Source organism: Papio anubis, chromosome 1, assembly GCF_008728515.1.
Source record: "Papio anubis isolate 15944 chromosome 1, Panubis1.0, whole genome shotgun sequence".
Classification (NCBI taxonomy): Eukaryota; Metazoa; Chordata; class Mammalia; order Primates; family Cercopithecidae; genus Papio; species Papio anubis.
In genome coordinates, this window is record NC_044976.1 from 13,481,020 (window position 1) to 13,502,555 (window position 21,536).

The window sequence follows — 21,536 nt, forward strand, 5'->3', positions numbered from 1 at the left end:
GGATAACTATGTGTTTGTCTTCCCTGGATCTCTTAGCAGCTTCCTCCTAAGTGCATAAAATTAGAAAATACTTGTCAAGTATCTGCCTAGGAATTGAGTGCAGAGCAGTGGGGACCCTGGCCAACTCCAGGATCTCAATTCCCTGACCCTTTGGAAAATTTTCAGAGTGTGGGAGGAGGGACTGAAGGAGGAGGATGTCCTCTGAGGTTGGATGAAGGGTGGCTGGTCGTGGGACAAAGCACAGGTCTAGGCCTTTGCAAGACGGTGGCACCAAAAATGAGGGGGCGCCCATGTGATTTTTTAAAAGCATAAAGCAGTTATTATTGGTAAAAGCAGAGCTCTGCTGGAATTCTCTATTCATTTTATGAGGTAGTAAATAGGGACACGTTGGGGTGGGAAGTACCACCAGTATTTTAGCCCAGGGCCTCCCAAGGGCCAGCCTGGCCCTGGGGTGAGGGGTGGTGCAGATTGGTGGCAGGGCCCGTGCCACCTCGCTGCCCACCCAGGGTCCTGCCATCAGCCCCCAGCAGCTACAGTGGTGACTGACTGATGGGCTCTCCTCCTAATGCTCTTCACACCCACGCTGTCGCTGGTCCTGTGGGCTCCCACAGAGGCCTTTCACCCATTTCATATGTATTTCATGGGGGCTTGTGACTGAGGGATCAGCAAAGCATTTACATCCAACAGGGCAGCCATGATTGGGCCATAAAAAGTTGTTTTTTCACATTATCATGCAGTGTTTAAAAAATGAGAATTCAGCTTTTGGAGCTACAGGTGCTGATGGGGGCCCCCCTGCCACTTCCCAAGGGCAGGGAGTTTGGACAGTAGTTGGCTACCTGAACAGAGCTGGGCTGAGCTGAGAACAGAGGCCCCAGGGTGGAAGGAGGCAGGGCTCTCTCTGTGCCTTAGGGCAGGCTGGGGACACCGGGAGCAGCCACACTCCATGCTCCCCAGCAGCTTGTGGATGGAGGCCAGGGGCGCTGCTACACGTCCTACGATGCATGAGACAGCCCCATAACAAAGAAATCTGGCCCCAAATGCCAAGACTACCAAAGTTCAGAGGCCTTGCCGTAGGCAGAGGGACAAGAGAATGGTAGCATCTACTGCCTAAGAGGGACCACAGGGGACCCTGCTGTGGCTGGAAGAGGTGTGGACGAGGTGGGGTTGGCAGAAGATGAGACCACAGAGGGAGGCCTGCTCCCTCCCTCCTTCCGTTCCTCCCTTCCTGCCTGCCTTCTTTTACTCAATACTTAGAGGGCTCATTCAATTGCAGGCAGTGCTGGGCCAGGGCTGGCTCACACAGGCCCACAGATGGATCTCTTCCCAACTCCACGTCCAGTGACAGCCTGCAGTCGCTGAAATTGGCCACAATAGGAGTATTTACACCACGGAAATTGGCAAGCAAATGCTAAAACCAGTGTACCTCTTGAAAAGATAAGAGCTGGTTGTTAAACGTGGTTGGGCCCTTGCTGGGTGCTAGAGATGTCTAGGGAGCAAAACCAGGCCCAGCGCCTGCTCATGTGCTGTTTACAGTCTGGTGGGAGACACAGACATTCATTGAATAATTACACAACTATTTGTTTCAGCTGTGAGAAGTGTCATGCGGGAAAGGTTCTGGGAATTAATGAAAGAGAGAGAGAGTGTGTGTGTGTGTGTGTGCGCGTGTGTGTTGAGGGTTGTAGATTACACACACTAGGTGACCAGAGAAGGAGTCCCTGAAATAATCAGCATTGAGACAGAGCCCTGAGCCTGTGTAAGTTTTGCCAGGCAGAGAGGAAAGCGACTCTTCAGGCCGAGGGAACAGCAGGTGCAGGGATTAGAGTGGTGGAATTAGAGGCATTAGGGAAATGCAGGAAGCCCAGGGTGCCAAGGGCAGGGGTGAGAAGCTGAGGAGGAGGCTGGCAAGGTTGGCCTGTGAGTTACAGCAAGGACCTTGGACTTTACAAGGGAGCCATTGAAGGATGGTGAGCAGAAGAGGTCCCTGGGAAGATATCATTTTTAAAAAAATTTCCTCTGGGCTTGAAGAGGATGGAATGAAAGAGAAAGAGGGAGGTAGGGTGTTGAGATACAGCTGAAGTGCTCCGGATAGGAGATGGTGGAGCCAACTGAGACACAGGACAGGTGATGGAGACTCAGGAGTGATGGAATTCAGCAGGGGACTTATCAACCTTAGCCTACCCTCACCAAGCTCACTGCCTCAACTCTGCCTCAGTGGCAGCCGAGGTCCAAGTGCTCAGCCCCCCTATCTGAGGTCTGAGACCCTAGGGGGCAGCAACAGGCCCAGCCAGGTGCAGGGACACATCCAGCCACCTCACGTGACCTCCAGGGAAGCCTGGTTCCCTGAGCTACCACCAACTCAGACACACAGGACGCACTTACAGCTGAAGCTTTTCCATCAGGCTCCAGGGAGCTCTGCGTCTGGGCACACGTTAGACCCCAGGGATGCAGATGCCAGGGAGGTGCCAATGTGCTTGACGCTGCAGACATCGAAAGAGCCTCAGAAGCCCAGGGCATGGGTCACTCAGCCGCAGGCTGGGTATAGACTCAAAATTTTAAGTAGTAAAAGAAGAAAAAAATTAATTAAAATGCTAGAACTCTAAGTCTTTCCCATAGCTGCTGCCAAGGGTGTCTGCCAATGGCACTCTGAGGTCAGGGGCATGGGGGACCAGGATGGAGAATGCCACCTCCCTGGGGTTGGGAGACCAGGAGTGAGGGCTGCCCTCTCACTCCCCACGCAGGGTGGGCATAGGAGAATTTACGAGGCCTTTACCTCTAAGCCTCTGTGGGTTTTTTTTGGACTGTTTTGTTTTGTTTTGTTTTGAGACAGAGTCCTGCTCTGAGTGCAGTGGCACGATCTTGGCTCACTGCAACCTCCACCTCCCAGGTTCAAGTGATTCTTGTGCCTCAGCCTCCCAAGTAGCTGGGATTGCAGGTGCACGCCACCATGCCTGGTTAATTTTCGTATTTTTAGGAGAGACAGGGTTTCATGTTGGCCAAGCTGGTCTCGAACTCCTGACCTCAAGTGATTCACCTCTGTGTTTTTAACCAGCTCCCTGGTAGCTGATGTCTCTGGTCTAAAGACCGCTCTAGGAGCAAGTAGACTGGGCTCCCTCCTCTAAATGCCAGCCCTACTGCAAGGCTGAGGAATGGACCACGTGACCTTGAGGGCACCTTCTAGCCCTAGAATTCTGAATCCCACCAAGTGAGAGGCCCAGGTGGCCCCATTCATGATGCCATTTGAGCAGCAAGTGCCAGCGTGCTCCAAACTCTTCGGAGGTAAGCACCTTTCCTCGCTCTGAATGGATCCTAGACAGGCATGTGGACTCAAGCCTGTTCAGCCCCTTTTCGTTGCAAATGTCAACCTCAGGCTACGTGGAGGAGGGACTATTTCAGGGCAAAAATGGTGGAAAGTAGTACATAGCAAAAGCTTCTCAAAGCTTCTACCAGACACTGGTGAATGATACACTGGGCCTGTCTGGCCATCAACTCTGGCTCCAGGCTGCCTGTGTCACTCCAGCCCAGGGCTCACCCCCACCAAAGTCTACCATCCTTCCATCCCGCCTTTTCATGCCACCTGTGCTATCAGAGGACCTGGTAGATTAGTAAGCATTAGGCATGAGTGTCCCTGGTCGTAGAATGAATATCCAGGCACCGTAGGGTTTGGTAGAGCAGCCTAAAGGATGGACAGACTCACAGAGCCCCAAGTTCAGTGGCAACACCCATGTCCGCATCGGCCTGTCTTTCCCCATCACAGGCCTTTGGGTCCCTTCAAGTCTGTCTCGGTGCTTAGCCTGTCTCTCTGTCTCTCTCTGTGTCTGTCTCTCACTCTGAGTCATGGCTGGCTTCAAGTTCCCCAGCCTGGCAGGCAGGGCCAGGAGCCATTTCCCAGCCTTTGAGAGTAGCTTCCCACACCCCACACACCATCCTGCCTCTTGCCAGTTGGAGCAGTCCTTGCCAATGTTCTCCTGTAACCAAGCATAGGCATCCAAGAACAGGCAAGAGGGCTGCTCACATAGGTTCTTCTACCCTGGGAGGTGGGGAATTCGGGGTTGAGGCCGAGCTCCCACACTAGCCTGCTGGAAATATCAGTGGACCCCTCTGAGCCTTCACTTCCATCTGAAATGTGCCCTTTGCCCCTATATTCCTGGGGGAAGGCAAGAGAAACTGAGACTTCCCAAAGGAATATCCAAGTGAATAATGGTCTCCTCTTCACTGGATGTCAATACAAGTAGAACAGGGAAGGGCTGAGCTGGGAGGAAAGGGAAAGCAAATGGTATTCCCTATAACCTGGACTTTTACCATCACTGATGACATTGGACATCTCCATATACTAGGCCCTGGTAATACAAATGTGGAAAGACTTGGCTGATGACCTAGGCAATCACTTTGTGGCAGGGCAGATGGACAGGTCATGCACAGCAGTGCCAGCAGGAAGCAGTGTGCTGGGTGGACAGTGCACACAGCCAGAGGGACAGCCACTCAGGGCAGCTTGGGGGAAGACATATTTGGAAGGGCCTCCCTCTACAAAACCAATAAATCTGGAATGAAACATACTTTTTAATGCATTCCTGGTCTCACAGAAAATAAGGGAAATCCCCAAGACATCTACAGACAAAAACCGAAAGCTGTAAGCTAACACCAGAACAGCAGCAGTGAGTGACCACTAAAGGCAAAAGCCGGGGTTGTCCTAGAGGCAAATGCTGCTATCAGGACTGTTATCAGGGGGTTAAATTTTGGGATATGGCAAAGTGGAAGAACAGAGCCGGAGATTCTGTCATTCAACCAGAGTCTCTCAAAGAGGCGTGAAGTGGCCCCTGGACCCAGGTCTCATCCCCACTCCTCTTCTCTTCCCCACCCCAGTAGAAGTAAATGTAAATCCTCTCTGGAGAAAGGCATCTGCTATTTAGACCCTAAAGATTCCCGTAAATTAAGATCAAATATGTGTTCAGCAGGAGTGAAAGTCAGCAAAAACAAACAGCAAATTTAGACCCTCTAAGGTCTTTTCAGATACAGTAATTATCAATACCAAATACAAAATACTAAATACTATGCATAAAATACTTAAGGAAATGTTAGATGAAATCACAGACACGAGCAAACAATAGGAAACTGTCTGACAAGACCACGAAAACTTGAAAGAGAAAACAAATAAAATGTTTTAGAAATGAAAAAAAAATGTAGCTGATAACATTAAAAATAAATAAAAGGGTGGGTTAAACAGCAGACTAAATAGGTGAAGAGACAATTTTAAAAATGGAAAAAAAAATCTAAGGAAATTACCAAGAATGCAATGCACAGAGATGAGATGAAAACTAAAGGAGAAATTACTGTATTGAATACAGTAGCCACTAGCCCACATGTTGTTCTTAGATTTATATTTGAATTAATTAAAATTAAATATAACTAAAACTCAGGTCTTCAGTTGCACCAGCCACATTTTACCTCTGCCTTTTTTTTTTTTTTTTTTTTTTGAGATGGAGCTTCACTCTGTCACCCAGGCTAAAGTGCAGTGGCACGATCTCAGCTCACTGCAACCTCCACCACCCAGGTACAAGTGATTCTCCTCCCTCAGCCTCCTGAGTAGCTGGGATTACAGGCACCTGCCACCATGCCCAGCTAATTTTTGTATTTTTAGTAGAGATGTGTTTTTGCCATATTGCCCAGGCTGGTCTCGAACTCCTAGACTCAAGCAAGCCTCCCACCTCAGCCTCCCAAAGTGCTGGGATTATAGGCATGAGCCACCGTGCACCACCCATTAGCCACATTTATTAGCTCATAACCACTTGTGGCTAACGGCTATCCTTTTGGTCAGTGAAGGTTATAGCAGATTTTCATCAACACAGAAAGCTCTGTTGGACAGCACTAGGTCACAAGATAGGAAAAAATAGAATTAGAAAGTCTAACTTATGTCTAACCAGAATGCCAGAAGAAGAGAACAAAGAGAATGGAAAAGAGGTAATACTGTAAGAGATAACGGTTCAGAATATTCAAAAAGAGGCGTCCAGAGATCCAGGAAGCACAATTATATCATTCAGAATAAATTTTAAATAGCCACATCTAGCCACATTGTAATGAAACTTCAGAACACCAAGGACAAAGAAAAAAAAATATTTTTTGAGACAGAGTTTCACTCTTGTTGCCCAGGCTGGAGTGCAGTGGTGCAATCTCGGCTCACTGCAACCTCTGCCTCCTGGGTTCAAGCAATTCTCCTGCCTCAGCCTCCCAAGTAGCAAGGATTACAGGTGCCACCCCCGACCCCGCCCCAACCACGCCCGGCTAATTTTTGTATTTTTCGTAGAGACGGGGTTTCACCATGTTGGACAGGCTGGTCTCAAACTCCTGAAATCAGGTGATCCACCTGCCTCGGCCTCCCAAAGTGCTGGGATTACACGCATGAGCTACCATGCCCGGCTGACAAAGAGAAAATTTTAAAAGTAGCTAACAAAAGAACAATTAGGCTTGCAGTGGACTTCTCTTTAGCAGAAATAAAGATCCACGATTATGAAACAATGTCTTCAAAGCGCTAAAACAAAAGCAAACTCTCAACTTAAAACTATGTACCCAGCAAAACCCTCTGAAGTACAAGGGTAAAATAGACTTTCTTCAGATAGACAAAAGTTTTAACAGCTAACTACCAAAACACTTTTAATTGAAAAATCTTTTAAATCATGTTCTTCAGGAATAAGAAAAGTTATTCCAGAAGGAAGGTCTGAGGTACAAGAAGACATGATGAACAAAGAAATTGGTAAACATGTAAGTCAATTATTTTAAGCAAACGTGATCAGTATAAAATAGTCATCATGACAATGTCTAAATTATGGGGTTTTAAAAGAGGACAGAATTAAAATCCTGGATGTGGTAGCACAGAAGTCAGGAGGAATGATCAGAATTAATATATTTTAAATCATTCTTACTATTTAGGATAGCATTAGGATATTGAACAACCCTAGGTTTTATTAAGAGAAATAGGTATAGTGACTTTTCAAGGGTAATCATTAAGGCCGTGGTTCTAGAACTTGAGAAGGCCTCAGAATTATCCGGTGAGTTTTGAAGCAGACGACTGGGCTCCACCCCCAGAGTTTCTGTTCCAGGAGATTTGGGGTACAGTTCTAGAATTTTCATTTCTACCAAATTCCCAGATGTTGCTGATGCTACTAGTCCAGGGGCCACACTTTGAGAACTACAACTACTACACTAAAATCAGAAACATAGAAAGCTTAACTTCCAAACCAACAGAGGGAGAGGGGGAATGGAACGAGAAAACAAACCAAAGAAAAAATAATCTTCCATCCGGACCAGCTCTGTCCAATCGAAACTAATGCAAGCCACATGTGTAACTTTATACCTTCTATTAGCCACATTCGAAGTAAAAAGAAACAGGTGACATGACTTTTAATAATACATTTTATTTAAACTGGTATACCCAAAATATGATCAATATGTTATCAGTTTTAAAATGATTATGAGATAGTTTACATTGGTTTTTTTTTATACTGTCTTCAAATTCTAGTATGTGTTTTGTACTTAAGGCGTTTTTTTTGTTTTTTTGTTTTTTTTTTGTTTTTTGACAGGGTCTTATTCTTTTGCCCAGGCTGAAGTGCAGTGGCGCCATCTCAGCTCACTGAAACCTCCACCTCCTGGGTTCAAGCAATTCTCCTGCCTCAGCCTTCTGAGTAGCTGGGACTACAGTCATGTGCCACCATGCCCAGCTAATTTTTTTGTATTTTTAGTAGAGACAGGGTTTCACCATGTTGGCCAGGGTGGTCTTGAACTCCTGATCTCAGGTGATCCACCCACCTCGGTGTCCCAAATTGCTGGGATTACAGGCGTGAGCCACCACACCCAGCCCTTAAGGCGCTTCTCAATGTGAGCTAGCCACGTTACATGTTCAGTAAGCACATGTGGCTTGTAGCTGCCGTACTGGACAGAGCAGTCTGGACAGTAAGTGACATGAGCCCGCAGGGGACAGAGGCCTCCACTCAGTCACCGAGTATCCACTCTATGTCAGACACAAGGCTGAACACTGCACACATCATTTCCTTTCATCCTCACACCATCCTGTGAGATTAAGCGTTCTTATCATCCCCATTTTACAGAGGGGAAAACCGAGGTTGAGAAAATGTGAAACACTTCCATAAGATCGTTTGGTTGGTAAGCCACAGAGCTGGAGTTCAAACCGAGGGCTCCCATATTCCCGTGCCAACCTCTGAACCTCTAGGCCAGGGGCTTCTCTATGTGATTTTTTGCACTGGGCCGGATAGTAATGATTTTAGGCTTTGTGGGCCTATCTCAATGTCTCAACTCTGCCATTGTAGCATGAAAGCAGCTTTAAACAATAAATAAACAAATGGGCATGGCTGTGATCCAATAAAACCTTTATTTAGAAAAAGAGGAGGGAGGGCTGCATTCAGCCCAGGGGCAGTAGTCTGCTGACCTCGATGCTGGGCCAGCAGAATCGCCTCTGTAATGTCTCATTTACGGGAGACCTCAGTGGTCACACTCAGTAGTACTAACATTCTGTGGGGTGGGTGTGTGCGTGCGTGCATATGTGTTGGGGTGGGTGGAAGGATACAGAGCCTCTCATTCCAAAGTCCACAGTCTTTCTAGTTTCTAGAAGGATCCAGAGTGGCTGCCTTTTAGTGGTAGCTTCTCAGACTCCACCAGGGACTCAGCCAGCACCCCCTACTCGGCAGCCCCTCTGCTGAGCAGCCTGGCCATCAACATGAGTTATTCCCGCTCTCAAGACTGAGAAGGAGGGAAATAAAAGCCAGGATTGATGGAATCCGGACATAAAATCTGGCTCCATAATGCCTGCATTTTGGAAACTGCCTTTAATTAATGGTTTATGACCCCAAGTCCCCTCTAGACTCCTCCTAAGCCCTTCTGTCACGTCGTCTCCTTGGCGCTCAGTCCTCAGGGGTGGGGGAAAAGGAGGCGGTGGTGAATAGGGGCGGTGAATAGCTGTCTTGCAGAAACCAAAATATGTGGTTTGCGCACATGAACCCAGCTTGGCCTCTGGCATTCCTAGGGCCTGGACTCCATAAATAATGCGAGCTGTAAAGCCAGCTCCCCTCACTGCCCTGAGGCCTGCTCACTACAGAAAATAACCCACACACACTCACAAAGACACACACGCACATGCACACACGCGCTCACACTTGCACACCAGACGTTTGCCTTTTCTGTTTGTCCACGTATCTGCCATCCCCTCTGTGACCCTCGGTTCCCTCTCTCCCTCTCCTCCTTTCAATTTGCCTTTGCATCTTTATTGCATCTGGGCACCTTTCTCTCCCCAAACCCTGTTCTTTGAATCTTCCCCTCTTCTGGGGGACTCAGGAGCAGGTGCCAACTTCTGCTCCCATCTCCTTTCTCTCCTTCCCAGGCCCCTTTAGCTGCCTTTCTTGGGAGACGTAGTCAAGGGCTGCAGACACCCCCCGCCCACCCACCTGGGCACAGAACAGACAGATCCACCCTCACCTCATTGAGAGCCCCACCCCTCCCACCTCGACCAGGTAGGAGTCCAACAGGGACAGTGAATTTCTGCCCTGCCAGACTGGACAACTAGGAGAACTTCTTCCCTCTGAAGGCACCGAAGCTGTAGCCAGGAATGTAGTGGGAAGGAGGCGGCTGCTGCTGAACTCTAGGTGTGGCCAAACAGTGTCCAGGCCCCAGGAGGGGGGCCCCTTATTGCCAACAATAGCCAGCCTTGACTAAGTGCCTACTGTCAGCCTGAAAAAAAGAGACATCAGAAAAAATATCTCCTATATGATGAATGTATTTGGGAGTAAGCAAAATGGATTAGACTCTGGAAGCATAGCCGTGGCAAGCTATAGGTGCATCTGGAGAGGGGACAGCAAAGGAAAGCTTTTATTGGCAAAAAAAAAAAAAAAAAAAAAGAGAGAGAGAGAAGTTCACATAAGCTGCTTGGAAACAGACTTCATTGGCTCTGGAGGCTCAACACTAGAGTTGGCGTCAGTTCATTGGTGGAGATGTCGTTACTGGGCAGTGTTCTTTGGAGAACATCTTATCTGAATTGCTGCAGTTCCAAAGAAGGCATTTCTTGGGGGCTATTTTAGAAAGTCCTTTAGACAGTCCTTATCTCAGACATGCAAGCATGAGTTCCCCTCCTTCATGCTTTCCCGGCTCTAATTCTTCTGGTTCTGACAAAAGTGATTTCATCCTGGTATCTGCAACTTTCACACTCCCATAGCTTCGCATTCAGAGTTTATAACATTCATTTCAAGCTACGAGGCAGATATTCTCATTATTTCCATTTTATATATGGAGAAACGGAGGCTTCAAGAAATCTGCCTGAAGCTGAGGTATGTTGAACTCCAAAGCCTGGTCTAAATGGACGACATGGGCCGTGTCTTGGAACTTTGGGTAACCAGATTTGGCCATACGTCACCTCTCCTCTTCCCAGAAGCACATAACAGAGGTGAGACTCAGCAAGTGGAATAAGATGGAGTGAAGCCAGCCATGCTGGCGGCCTCCTGGGGGCTCTCAGCTCTCTCCCATCCAGGAAGGATGCCCTGTTTCAGCGCCTGTTCCAATCCCTATAGAACTTGGAGTCCTGTGCCTGATCTGAAAGACTTCCCTGCAAGCCACACCGGTACTTGGGAGCTGGGCACCAGCACTGGGCGCCAGCCTGCACCCCTGGCCTGACAGCCCTGTCACCGGCAGGAACCTGGGGCCCTGGCAGGATTGCAGAGGCAGCTGCTGCCATTTCCGCATTCCTGGGCACCATGGCAACAGGAGGTCACTCAAACGGGCAACCCGCACAGAGCTCTCTGCAACCTCTGCCATTTCCTTGGGAAAAACAAAGGGCTTGGGGCCACTGAGAAGGGAAACATGATAATGTTGGCAGTGACCTCTCAACCTGTACTTGTCCCAGCACGGACAGCCCTGTCACACTGCCCCCCGCTGAGTCCTCACAGCAGCCCACTGAGGAGGCAGGCAGCAGAGAACAGTACCGGGTCAGCTTTACACAGGGGGAAACTGAGGCACAAGGTGTTTGGGAGATAGGTTTTGGTGGAGATGGGAATGATGGATGAGTGTGTGGTCACCAAGTGGATGCAACCCTTTTCAAAGAGTCCCTCAGGGAGTTTAAAATGGAGAGAGGGAAGGCATTGTGGGGAGCGAGTTTGTAACTTGAAAAAGTGAGATTTCTAGGCTATCTTTTTTCTCCACATCAAACATAATACAGTCTATGCAGAAAACTTGGGAGACAGAAAAGTATGCACACAGTCACAAATCCTCTCACACACTCACACATGCACATTCACACACACACTCGTACAATGACCTATCACTGCTTTCCAGAGACAGACTTTTCCTGTTGATCCATCTAGTACTTTAAGTATTTTTATATACTAGATTTTATCCATCTAGTGTATTGTATACACATACACGTATATATAATAATTATACGCTTTACATCTACATATAATTTTTAAACCACAGTCAGAGTTACACTGTGCCTGCTGTGTTGTTGTTGTTGTTGTTGTTTGCAATGGAGTCTTGCTCTGTCACCCAGACTGGAGTGTAGTGGCACAATTTCGACTCACTGCAACCTCTGCCTCCCAGGTTCAAGCGATTCTCCTGCCTCAGCCTCCCAAGTTGCTCGGACTACAGGCGTGTGCCACCACGCCCAGATAATTTTTTGTAGTTTTAGTAGAGATGGGGTTTCACCGTGTTAGCCAGGATGGTCTCGATCTCCTGACCTTGCAATCCACCTGCCTCCCAAAGTGCTGGAATTACAGGCGTGAGCCACTGTGCCCGGCCGTGTTTTCCTTTTTCATTTGGCAATAGGTAGTGGACATTTTCCCCATAAAATTATTCTCTCCCATGACAGGAGTTTTTATTCATTGCACATATTCCAACATATGAATGCAGCGTCATTCCTTCAAACAAACTCTCATCAATAACCATTCATATTGCTTCCTAGTTTTTAATTTTTCCAAAGTTTTTATTATAAAACTATACACGTTTACTAGGGAACTTTGAAAATACAGAGACATACAAGAAGAAGAAAATAACTATATTCTCCCCAGCACACAAAGGCAGTAACTATGAACATTTGTGTTTACCTATCATTTTAATTTTGTGTCCTGTCTATTTGGATGGATAAGCATTTTTCTTACATCCTTGTAATGATTTATAATATTCAATTTTGGCAGGGTCATTTCTAATCAGAGCTTTTTTTGGTTCATTTTTGTAATTTATTTATTTTTTTTTTTTTGAGACAGGGTTTCACTCTTGTTGCCCAGGCTAGAGTGCAATGGCGCGATCTTGGCTCACCGCAACCTCCGCCTCCCGGGTTCAAGCGATTCTCCTGCCTCAGCCTCCCAAATAGCTGGGATTACAGGCACGTGCCACCACCCAGGCTAATTTTGTATTTTTAGTAGAGATGGGGTTTCTCCATGTTGGTCAGGCTGGTCTCAAACTCCCAACCTCAGGTGATCCACCCACCTCAACCTCCCAAAGTGCTGGGATTACAGGCATGAGAGCCCCTGTGCCCGGTCAATCAGAGGTATATTTAAATACTTGTCATTTCTCAAGGTACTGAGTTGGTCTGTTTGGATGTGTGTTTGTTGTTGTTGTTGTTGTTTTGTTGTTTTGTTTTGAGATGAGGTCTCAGTCTGTCACCCAGGCTGGAGTGCAGTGGTATGATCTTGGCTCACTGTAACCTCTGCCTCCCTGGCTGAAAAGATCCTCCTGCCTCAGCCTCCTGAGCAGCTGGGACCCCAGGCACACGCCACCACGCCCGGCTAATTTTTTGTGTGTTTTTGGTAGAGATGGGGTTTCACCATGTTGCCCAGGCTGATCTCAAACTCCTGAAACTCAAGCATTCTACCCACCTCATCCTCCCAAAGTGCTGGGATTACAGGCGTGAGCTACCGCGCCTGGCTTGTTTAGGTTTTTATTGAACCCTGTTTTAGAGAGATTCTTTTCCCCTCTCAGTTGAGTCTCCGTAACCTGAACTTTGCATATTTACCAGGCATTGATGCAACCAACCATATATAGAAGAGTGGGGTTAGAAAATGTTGGTGGATGAACTTTTTTTTTTTTTTGGTCTGTGAGGGCCATTCCAGAAACAGCTTTCAGCGTATGAAGGAATGGAGCTGGGTTCCATTTATCCTACAAAAATAAATCACCCAGTTGCCCAAAGACGACGGCCGCTGTGTTGTTTACAATAGTGAAAAATTGGAAACAACCTCCATGTCCATCAGTAGGAGGCAGGTGACATAAATTATGGAGCCTCCTTCTGATGAATCCTGCACCGTCCAAAGGTACTGCAGGTCTCTATGGAGATGGAACGATCTCTTCCAGAGCGAAAGTGAACAGGCGTATCACAGATGCACACACCTCAAATGCACGCACCCCGGAAGCAAGCGGGTCTGTGTGTGTTTGTAAGTATGGCTTTTCTGTATCCCAAAGAGTATTTAACAGCTGCTGTCTCTAGGTGGTGTCGATCGAGAAAAAGGATGAGACAGGTCTCAGTCATTTTAGGAGCTGTATTTATCAAAGTTAAGGACGCGCGCCCGGGAGACAGGTCTATGCCTTTCTCCGAAGATGATTTTGTGGGCTCCAAATTTAAAGGGGAAAGGATATTGAGAAGTATACAGTTTCATGTAAGAGGGGGGTGGGGGAAATAATCATTCATGCCTTTGTCTGGCCCAGTGAATCTGCATTTTTACATAAGGTAACATAGACAGATGCGGAAAATGCAGGGAATTGACGTTTTTACATAAGATAAAGATAAATGGGACAGGAGAATAATCAGATATGCATTTGTGCCAGGTGAGCAGAGGGGTGAATACTGTGTAAAGATAAGCTATCCATTTATATTGCCATGGTGAATTTTAACAGAAATGCTTTAGGGTAAATATCTCGAAGCTCACTAGGAATTTCCTTGTGGGCAAAATCTGAGGGAGGTGTGCAGCTGTTCATCTTGTAGCCATCTTATTTAGGAACCAAAACGGGGAGGCGGGTTTGTGTGACCCAGTTCCCAGCTTGACTTTTCCCTGTGGCTTGATGAGTTTGGGGTCCCAAGATCTGTTTTCCTTTCACAGTCACATGGGGTGATCGTCATTTTCTGTTTTTTTTTTTTTTTTCTGGGATAAGCTTTTCTGCTTTTCTTTTCATAGACTACTTTTGTAAAACAAAAACACCAAAAACCACTTTGATTTTGAAGAGAAGAAATGCATGGCGGGAGGACGTCCCCACCGTCCTCTGCCTCCCGGGGGTGCGGCCTGCCCAGCCCCTGCCCCCCGGCAACCTCATCCCCCAACATGGCCTGCACTTGTGTGTTGCAGACTCGGACAGCCAGTGCAGCCCCACGAGGCAGAGCCTCAGCCTGTCGGAAGGCGAGGAGCAGATGGATCGGCTGCAGCAGGTGGAGCTGGTGAGGACCACCCCTATGTCCCACTGGAAGGCGGGCACCGTCCAGGCCTGGCTGGAGGTGGTGATGGCCATGCCTATGTATGTCAAGGCCTGCGCGGAGAACGTGAAGAGCGGGAAGGTAGGCAACTCCGGGCCCCCTGTGAGACGCCCCCCACGCCCTCTGTGAACTTTATGCACCCGGAAGTTGGCCTGCCCCCCACTCCTACCCTGGAGTCAGGGGAAGGTGCAGTCTAGGAGCTAGCCAATGCAGTCGGTCTCCGATGTCCCTCCTCAATCATTGTGCCTCCCTGGCAAGGCAGAGAGCCTTTCTGAGCCTCAGCTGCCTCATCCTGAAAAGGGACCCAAGCTTCCTTTACCTGCCAAAGGGAAAGGGCTCTTTCTGCCTGAACAGGGATTCCACCCCGCGTCAGAGTTGCAGAGGTTTTCACGTGCACTGGCACCACTGTATGAAAGGTGGGCAGGAGATGGCGAAAGAACCCCATGCCAACAGACCCCCTCTAGGGCAGGAACCCTGCTGGCAGCTGTCCCAGCCCCCATATGACACTCCCTCCCCGGGGGGCAGGTGCTGCTGAGCCTGAGTGACGAGGATCTGCAGCTGGGCCTGGGTGTATGCAGCTCTCTGCACCGGCGCAAGCTGCGCCTGGCGATCGAGGACTACCGTGACGCCGAGGCAGGCCGCAGGTGAGCCCACCATGAGGGGCCCCCAGGGAGGAGGGAGAAAAGTCATCCTGAGGCCTTTGGTCACACAGGTTGGGTGAGCAGGGCACTATGGGCTGGGCTGGCGGTGGGGGACATCAGGGTGTGACTAAGATGGTCTGGGGATGCCCCGATGAAGGGACTTGGGCACACCCCAGCCCTGCTCTGGGCCAGCCCTGTCCGTAGAGAGACAGACACATGGGGAAGACCAGAGGCCCCAAAGGTCCTAGTACACCCGCAACCAATGCAGGAGCCTCACAAGCCCCCCAGCACTCCTCTGCCTCCCGGGACCAGCCCAAGCGGCTCGCACACCGGGCCGCAATGGTGTCTGCTCCTGGCTCTTACCATTCCAGGGTGAGGAAAGACGGTGCAAGGCAGAGCCGAGGCAGGCAGAGATCAAGTAGACATGAGCGGGCTTAGTGAAACCTCTCCCATAGAGGAGCGGGCCGGGCGGAGGGGGCTTCTCTTAGCAAGCATACCTGGGAGTGGCCACAGGGCCTTCCCATCAGGTGTACCCCTGCAGGCCACCCACCCCCACCTCTCATACCACTCCTGCTCTGCGTCCCGCCTGCCTGCCTCTCTCCCGACTTTCTGTGAGCAAAATTTGTAGAGCAGGGGCAGCTACAGGGTAAAGGGAAGGAACCCCCACCCCCACGGCGCCCCACCCCGTTCGAGAATGTGGAGAGGGGAGGAACTTGCTTTGTAAATCTGACACTTCTGTTTTGCATAATTACGTCCTTCACTGGTTTCTCCATCATTTTTGTGTAGTTAATTAATCAAACCTGGTGGTGTGTGCTATAATTTGCAGAAGCAGCTTAGGGGATTTTTTTTTTAGAAACAGGGTTTGGAGTGGAAAATCGGCTGGTTTGGAAGCAGGAAAACCAAATCCATATGTGTGCAGGAGAGGGGCCCTTGGCATGACTCTAGGGTGGCAGGAAGTACTGAGGTGAGACGGGATCAGAAAGTTAGGGAGCAACTCAGAGCAAGACGGTGCCAGGCCTCATTGGCACCATCAGGACGCTGGCTGGTCTGAGACAGGGCTGGGCTGAGGGATGAGGAGGGGGGCCATGAGGGCAACCCCTGCTGGGCTTTCCCTCCTGAGGGTCCCAAAAGCACCTTACACTCAGCGCCCACCTCCTAACCAGTTCCATGCCAGAATCCCCTAAAGCCATCCCCAAATTCCCTCATCGTCTTTGGTCACCCAAGTTGGAAATCCCTCCTGCCCCCTTGCCCCACAACCAGCAGGGTCCATAAACACTACCTGTGTTCATTGAACAGGGTGGGGATGACTGCTTCACCTCTCGAAAACTTGAGGAGTCTGGGCTACTGCCTGGGTTCCCCCTAAATGGGGCTGTCTTAGTCTGCTTGGGCTGCCACAACAAAATGCCACCACCTGGGTTGCTTAGACAACAACTTACGTCTCACAGTTCTGGATGCTGGAAGTTCAAGATCAGGATGCCAGCGTGGCTCTCTGGCCACGCTGGGAAGGGCTCTCTTCCTGGCTCGCAGAAGGCAACCTTCTTGCTGTGTCCTCACATGAGGAAGAAGGAAGAGGGATGGGGAGAGAGTGACGTCTCTGATCTCTTCCTGTAAGGACAATAATCCCATCAAGAAGAGTACCCCTATGACCTCATCTAATCACCTCCCAAAGGCCCCAGATCCAAATACCATTACATTGAAGGTTAGGATTTCAGCATATGAATTGGGGAGGGGGAGGGCGGAGGGAAACATTTAATCCCTAACAGTGGCACCCTGTTAACCTCCAGGAACCAGGAGTCTGTGGTCCCAGGGATCATGGAGCCTAGCCCTTAGACACCCGTAGGGCTTCCTGGAGGAGGCAGAGGCCTTATTTCAAGTTTTCTATTCCCAGTGGGAATCTGGCCTGTCTCCAGTTTGCCACATGACCTTGCCCTCTCTGGGACTGTTTTCCCACCTGAGAAGTGAACAGAGTTAAATTAGGACAGTGGTTTTTAAGCTTTTGAAGATCATGGCCACTTTAAGAATCTAATAAGTGCTTTTGACACTTTCTCTAGAAGAAATACACAAAACTTCACAACTCTTCACTGCATTGGGTTGGTGGGTGGGACTCTGGCCCACCCACTTTCAGGGGTCCATGGACTTGGGGGTAAGAACTCTAAATGAGTTCATCTTTGAGACCATTTTCAGCCATGACATCTTGTGTGACCATGGGCATGATGTTTTCCTCTCTGGGACTGGTCACCTTATCTACAAAATATCAATGACAAAACCCACCAACCCCTTGCCAACCCATCATCCTCTTATGGATACCATTTTATTTACCTCACAACATCAATGCAGGATAGACATGCTTACTCCCATTTTAAAGACGGAGAAGGCCGGGTACGATGGCTCACGCCTGTAATCCCAACACTTTGGGAGGCTGAGGCAGGTGGATCATCTGACATCAGGAGCTCAAGACCAGCCTAACCAACATGTTAAAACCCCGTCTCTACTAAAAATACAAAAATTGGCAGGCATGGTCGTGGGCACCTGTATTCCCAGCTACTCAGGAGGTTGAGGCAGGAGAGTTGCTTGAACCCAGGAGGCAGAGGTTGCAGTGAGCCGGGACTGCATCATTGCACTCCAGCCTGGGTGACAAGAGCAAAACTCCGTCTCAAAAATAAAGTTGGCGAAAATTAGATGTAGAGAAATCATGAGCATAAAGTCACACTACAAAAAACCTGACTTCAAAGTCAGTTGCCTTTCCAGTATCCCGTGCTGCCTTTGTGTTAAAAACAAGAACAGTGACAGCTTCTATTACTACTGTTTATGGAACTCTAGGTGTGTCCCAGACCCTGTGTTAAGGGCTTCGCATTCTCCTCTCTTTTAGTCCCTACAACTCCATGAGGCAAGCACGATTCTCCCCACTTTACAGAGGAGAAAATGGAGACTCAGAGGTTTAAGGTCCCAGAGCTAAAAAGTAATAGAACCAGAACAGCCTCCTGTTTTCCGTGCTGTGCTGTGACCCAGACAATATCTAAATTTTGCGCCTGTTTTCAGATTTCAGAGTCTAATCTGGCTCCAGTCTAGGGATGGGGCAGTGACAAATTTTATAAAATGTCTGAATTCCTTTTAAAATCATGCTGTTTTATTCAACTTGGGCTCTTACAATAAATAGCTCAAACCAACAGCTGGGAACATATCACCAAGCTGAGGCCCCATGGGGACACCATTAATGAAAAGAGAACATTTCTGAAGGGCAGGAGCACATTAATTGTGGGCACGCAGATGGAGATTGCTGATTATGGACGGGCCTCTCTTGAGTAGGTTAAGTGGGGTGTTCCCTCCCCAGCTCTCCACCGCAACTCTTGTTGCACCATTGATTTGCTGACCAAACTCTTGCCTCAGAAAGGAGAGGAGGCCATTCTAGTCTCCATCAAACCTGGCCCAGTGGCATCTGACTCAGAGGGCTGTGGGCTCCAACTCCTGCCCGAGAGAAGGGTCCTTCTGTACAAGGCTGAGGCTGGCCCTTGAGGGACTGGGAGGGGGACAGCCCCAGGACCTTTTCATCCTAGAAGGGAGGTTGTCTTGGACCAGAAGGTTCCAGTTCAGGAGCTCCAGCTGGGCAGCCTCCAGGTGGACTGGGGCAGATGACCTGCTCACCCAGCCCTGCTCTGTCATCCACACATTCAACTATGAGACAAACACTGGTGAGTGTGAACTCTGAGCCTGAAGGGACCCTGGACATTCACAGATAAGCCAACCCTGAGTCCTGCCCGCCAGGAACTGACCACCCAGTGAGACAGCTGGCCAGATGCGTAACCATGAACTACAATGTGACTGGTCCAGGGATGGGGACTCCCAGGGGCTTTCAGCACAGAGAAGGGCTCCTGACCCAGCATGACGTCTTGGAAGGCTTCCAGGAGCCCAGACGTGTCTGCAGAGTCCATAGGAGTTCACCGGAGAAATAGGGTGGGGTAGAGAACGGGCCCGGAGACAAGGGGAGTCCGGCAGACCCAAGTGGTTCTGGGAGGCTGATGGGCAGAGGGAAGGAGAGTGAAACCAAGCTGCAAGCCCATCCTCCGCTTAGCCATTCTTCCAGCAAGCATTCAATCAGTGTCTAGTGTGCACGTAGCACTGTGCTGTTGGGCAATGAACACAGTTTCTGTCCTGACAGAGCTTATCTGCTAAGGTGGGAAAGACAGAAAATAAACTAGTGGCCAAACCAGTTAATTGCTAAGATTCAATGTGTGATTAGAGCTTTGAAGGAAAGCACTAGGGACAGTGAGCAGACTTGGGGGCAACTTAAGACAGCAAATTCAGAGAAAAGGGAGATTGGACGCCCAAGGAATGAGGAGGGGTGAGCCCTGGGCAGGGCTGGGAGGAGCCGGACCAGGGAGGGGAATGCGGGGTGAAGAGCTCCGTGCCTCCAGGAAATGGCCCCCAGGAGCCCAAGCCCCATGTGCATTGGGGGAGGGGAAGTCAGCCAGGGCCGTTCGCGGGTGACCCTTGTGGGCCACTCAAAGGACTTGCGATTTTATTCCTGCAAAGAGAAGCCACAGAGTGTTAAGCAGGGCACTGCAGGATCAGGCTGACATTTTTAAAGGACCCCCTGGCGGTCCTGGTGGGGTGTGGAATAGAAGGAAAGCAAAGGTGGGAAATGGGGGACGGCTGGGGACAGTGGCAGAAACCCACACCAGAGATGGCTGCAGCCTACAGCTGGAAAAGGAGAGAAGGGGACGGAGGATGCACTGACCAAAGTGACCGATAGACAAGGACGGGCTATCAGCTTGGGAGCTGGGTGACAGAGAAGGGCCTCTGGGTGATGGTGACACTGACAGTGAAGGGGAACAACTGAGCCATTAAGTATGACATGTCTGTGACAGCCAGGCGGCGTTAAGAGGGCAGCTAGAGGCTAAGAGAGGAAAGAGGAGCTCAGAAAAGATCCCAGAGCTTAGATGCTCAGAAGAGAGTGGAGAATTTGGGAGTCCTCCCTCAAGGGTGCCTTCCAGAGCCTTGGAGATGGGTAATACAGAGACAGGAGTGCCTGGAGAAAGAGGGGAGGGGGTTAGGAGGGAAGAGGAGCCCACTGTATGGCAGCATGTACTCCAGCAGGGTGATCACAGGAGGCTCAATGCATATCCAGGCATGAAGGCAGGAAGGACAGAGAGGACCCACCCAAGACCCTCAGCAGGAGGGTGGCGTGACCAGCTGTCTCTGGCTGCTGCCCCAGGAGCAGGATGGAGTGGCTTTGCGAGCCCACCACTGTCCCTTTCACATACACCACTGTCCCTTCGTGGCCCCCTGCACCTCCCACTTAGACCAACGCTCTCCCACTTGTCAGACCTGGGGCATTTTGCAAAGTCCCTTGCAGGTGGGATGTGGTGACCCTCCTTCCTTCTGCAAGGCTGCCACTGTGTGGCGAGCAGCGGAATGACAGCCAGGCACAGCCACACTTTCACCCGCTTGAAAATTCAAGCACTTGTGCACCTGCTGTATACGTGGTACAGGGGTCTTCCTTCCTTCCTTCCTTCCTCCCTCCCTCCCTCCCTTCCTTCCTTCCTTTTCCTTCCTTCCTTTTCCTTCCTTCCTTCCTTCCTCCCTCCCTCCCTCCCTCCCTCCCTCCCTCTTTCTTTCTTTCTTTCTTTTTTTCTTTCTTTCTTTCTTTCTTTCTTTCTTTCTTTCTTTCTTTCTTTTTGAGAGAGAGTCTCGCTCTGTGGCCCAGGCTGGAGTGCAGTGGTGGGATCTCAGCTCACTGCAACCTCCACCTCCCAGGTTCATGCCATTCTCCTGCCTCAGCCTCCCGAGTAGCTGGGATGACAGGCGGCCGCTACCATGCCTGGCTAATTTTTTGTATTTTTTTAGTAGAGATGGGGTTTCACCGTGTTAGCCAGGATGGTCTCGATCTCCTGACCTCGTGATCTGCCCGCATCGGCCTCCCAAAGTGCTGGCATTACAGGCATGAGCCACTGCGCCTGGCCGGTACAGGGGTCATTTCTATGTGGGGCACAAGGAAATCTGAAACCTGGCAGTGCAGTGGTAAGAGAGAGGGTTTGTAATCAGTCAAACGTGGACTTTAATTCTGACTCCAAGATGGGCCACTGTGTGGCTCTAGGCAAAGTCAGAACATCCCATCTGTAGAGCGAGGATGGCAGCTTTGCCTTCTTCACGCATGATTAGGACCTGCCTGGCCCACCTGAGTGGACATCCAACATCCCCGAAACAGGAAAACAGACCACAGAGCACTGGGGAGGGATGCGCCGATCAGGTGGGCCAAGCCCAGGCTTTGTGGGTCTTGGGGATGCTGTGGAGGCCCCCAGGGAAATGAGGGGGGCTTAGGTGGAGGAGCGGGGTCCCCAGAGGTGCTGCCTCCCACCACACATGGCCCTTCTGCTCCCCGCCCCTGCGCCTTCTCACCCTCGCTGCGTCTGTGTGTGGGATTCTCTCTTCCTGTTCCCTTCGGTTTGTTTCTC

The 21,536-nt window shown here is 49.8% G+C and overlaps 1 protein-coding gene across 3 annotated transcripts in view; it reads left to right on the forward strand.

Moving 5' to 3' along the window:
- KAZN (kazrin, periplakin interacting protein) overlaps positions 1-21,536 on the forward strand; it is a 1,237,957-nt gene that overhangs the window by 1,199,267 nt on the left and 17,154 nt on the right. For all 3 annotated transcript variants that reach the window (XM_003891151.5, XM_009198506.3, XM_009198461.4), the window contains 2 exons: positions 14,319-14,524; positions 14,969-15,087. In XM_003891151.5, the coding sequence (XP_003891200.2) occupies positions 14,319-14,524; positions 14,969-15,087 (325 nt within the window). The remainder of the gene's footprint in view (positions 1-14,318; positions 14,525-14,968; positions 15,088-21,536) is intronic.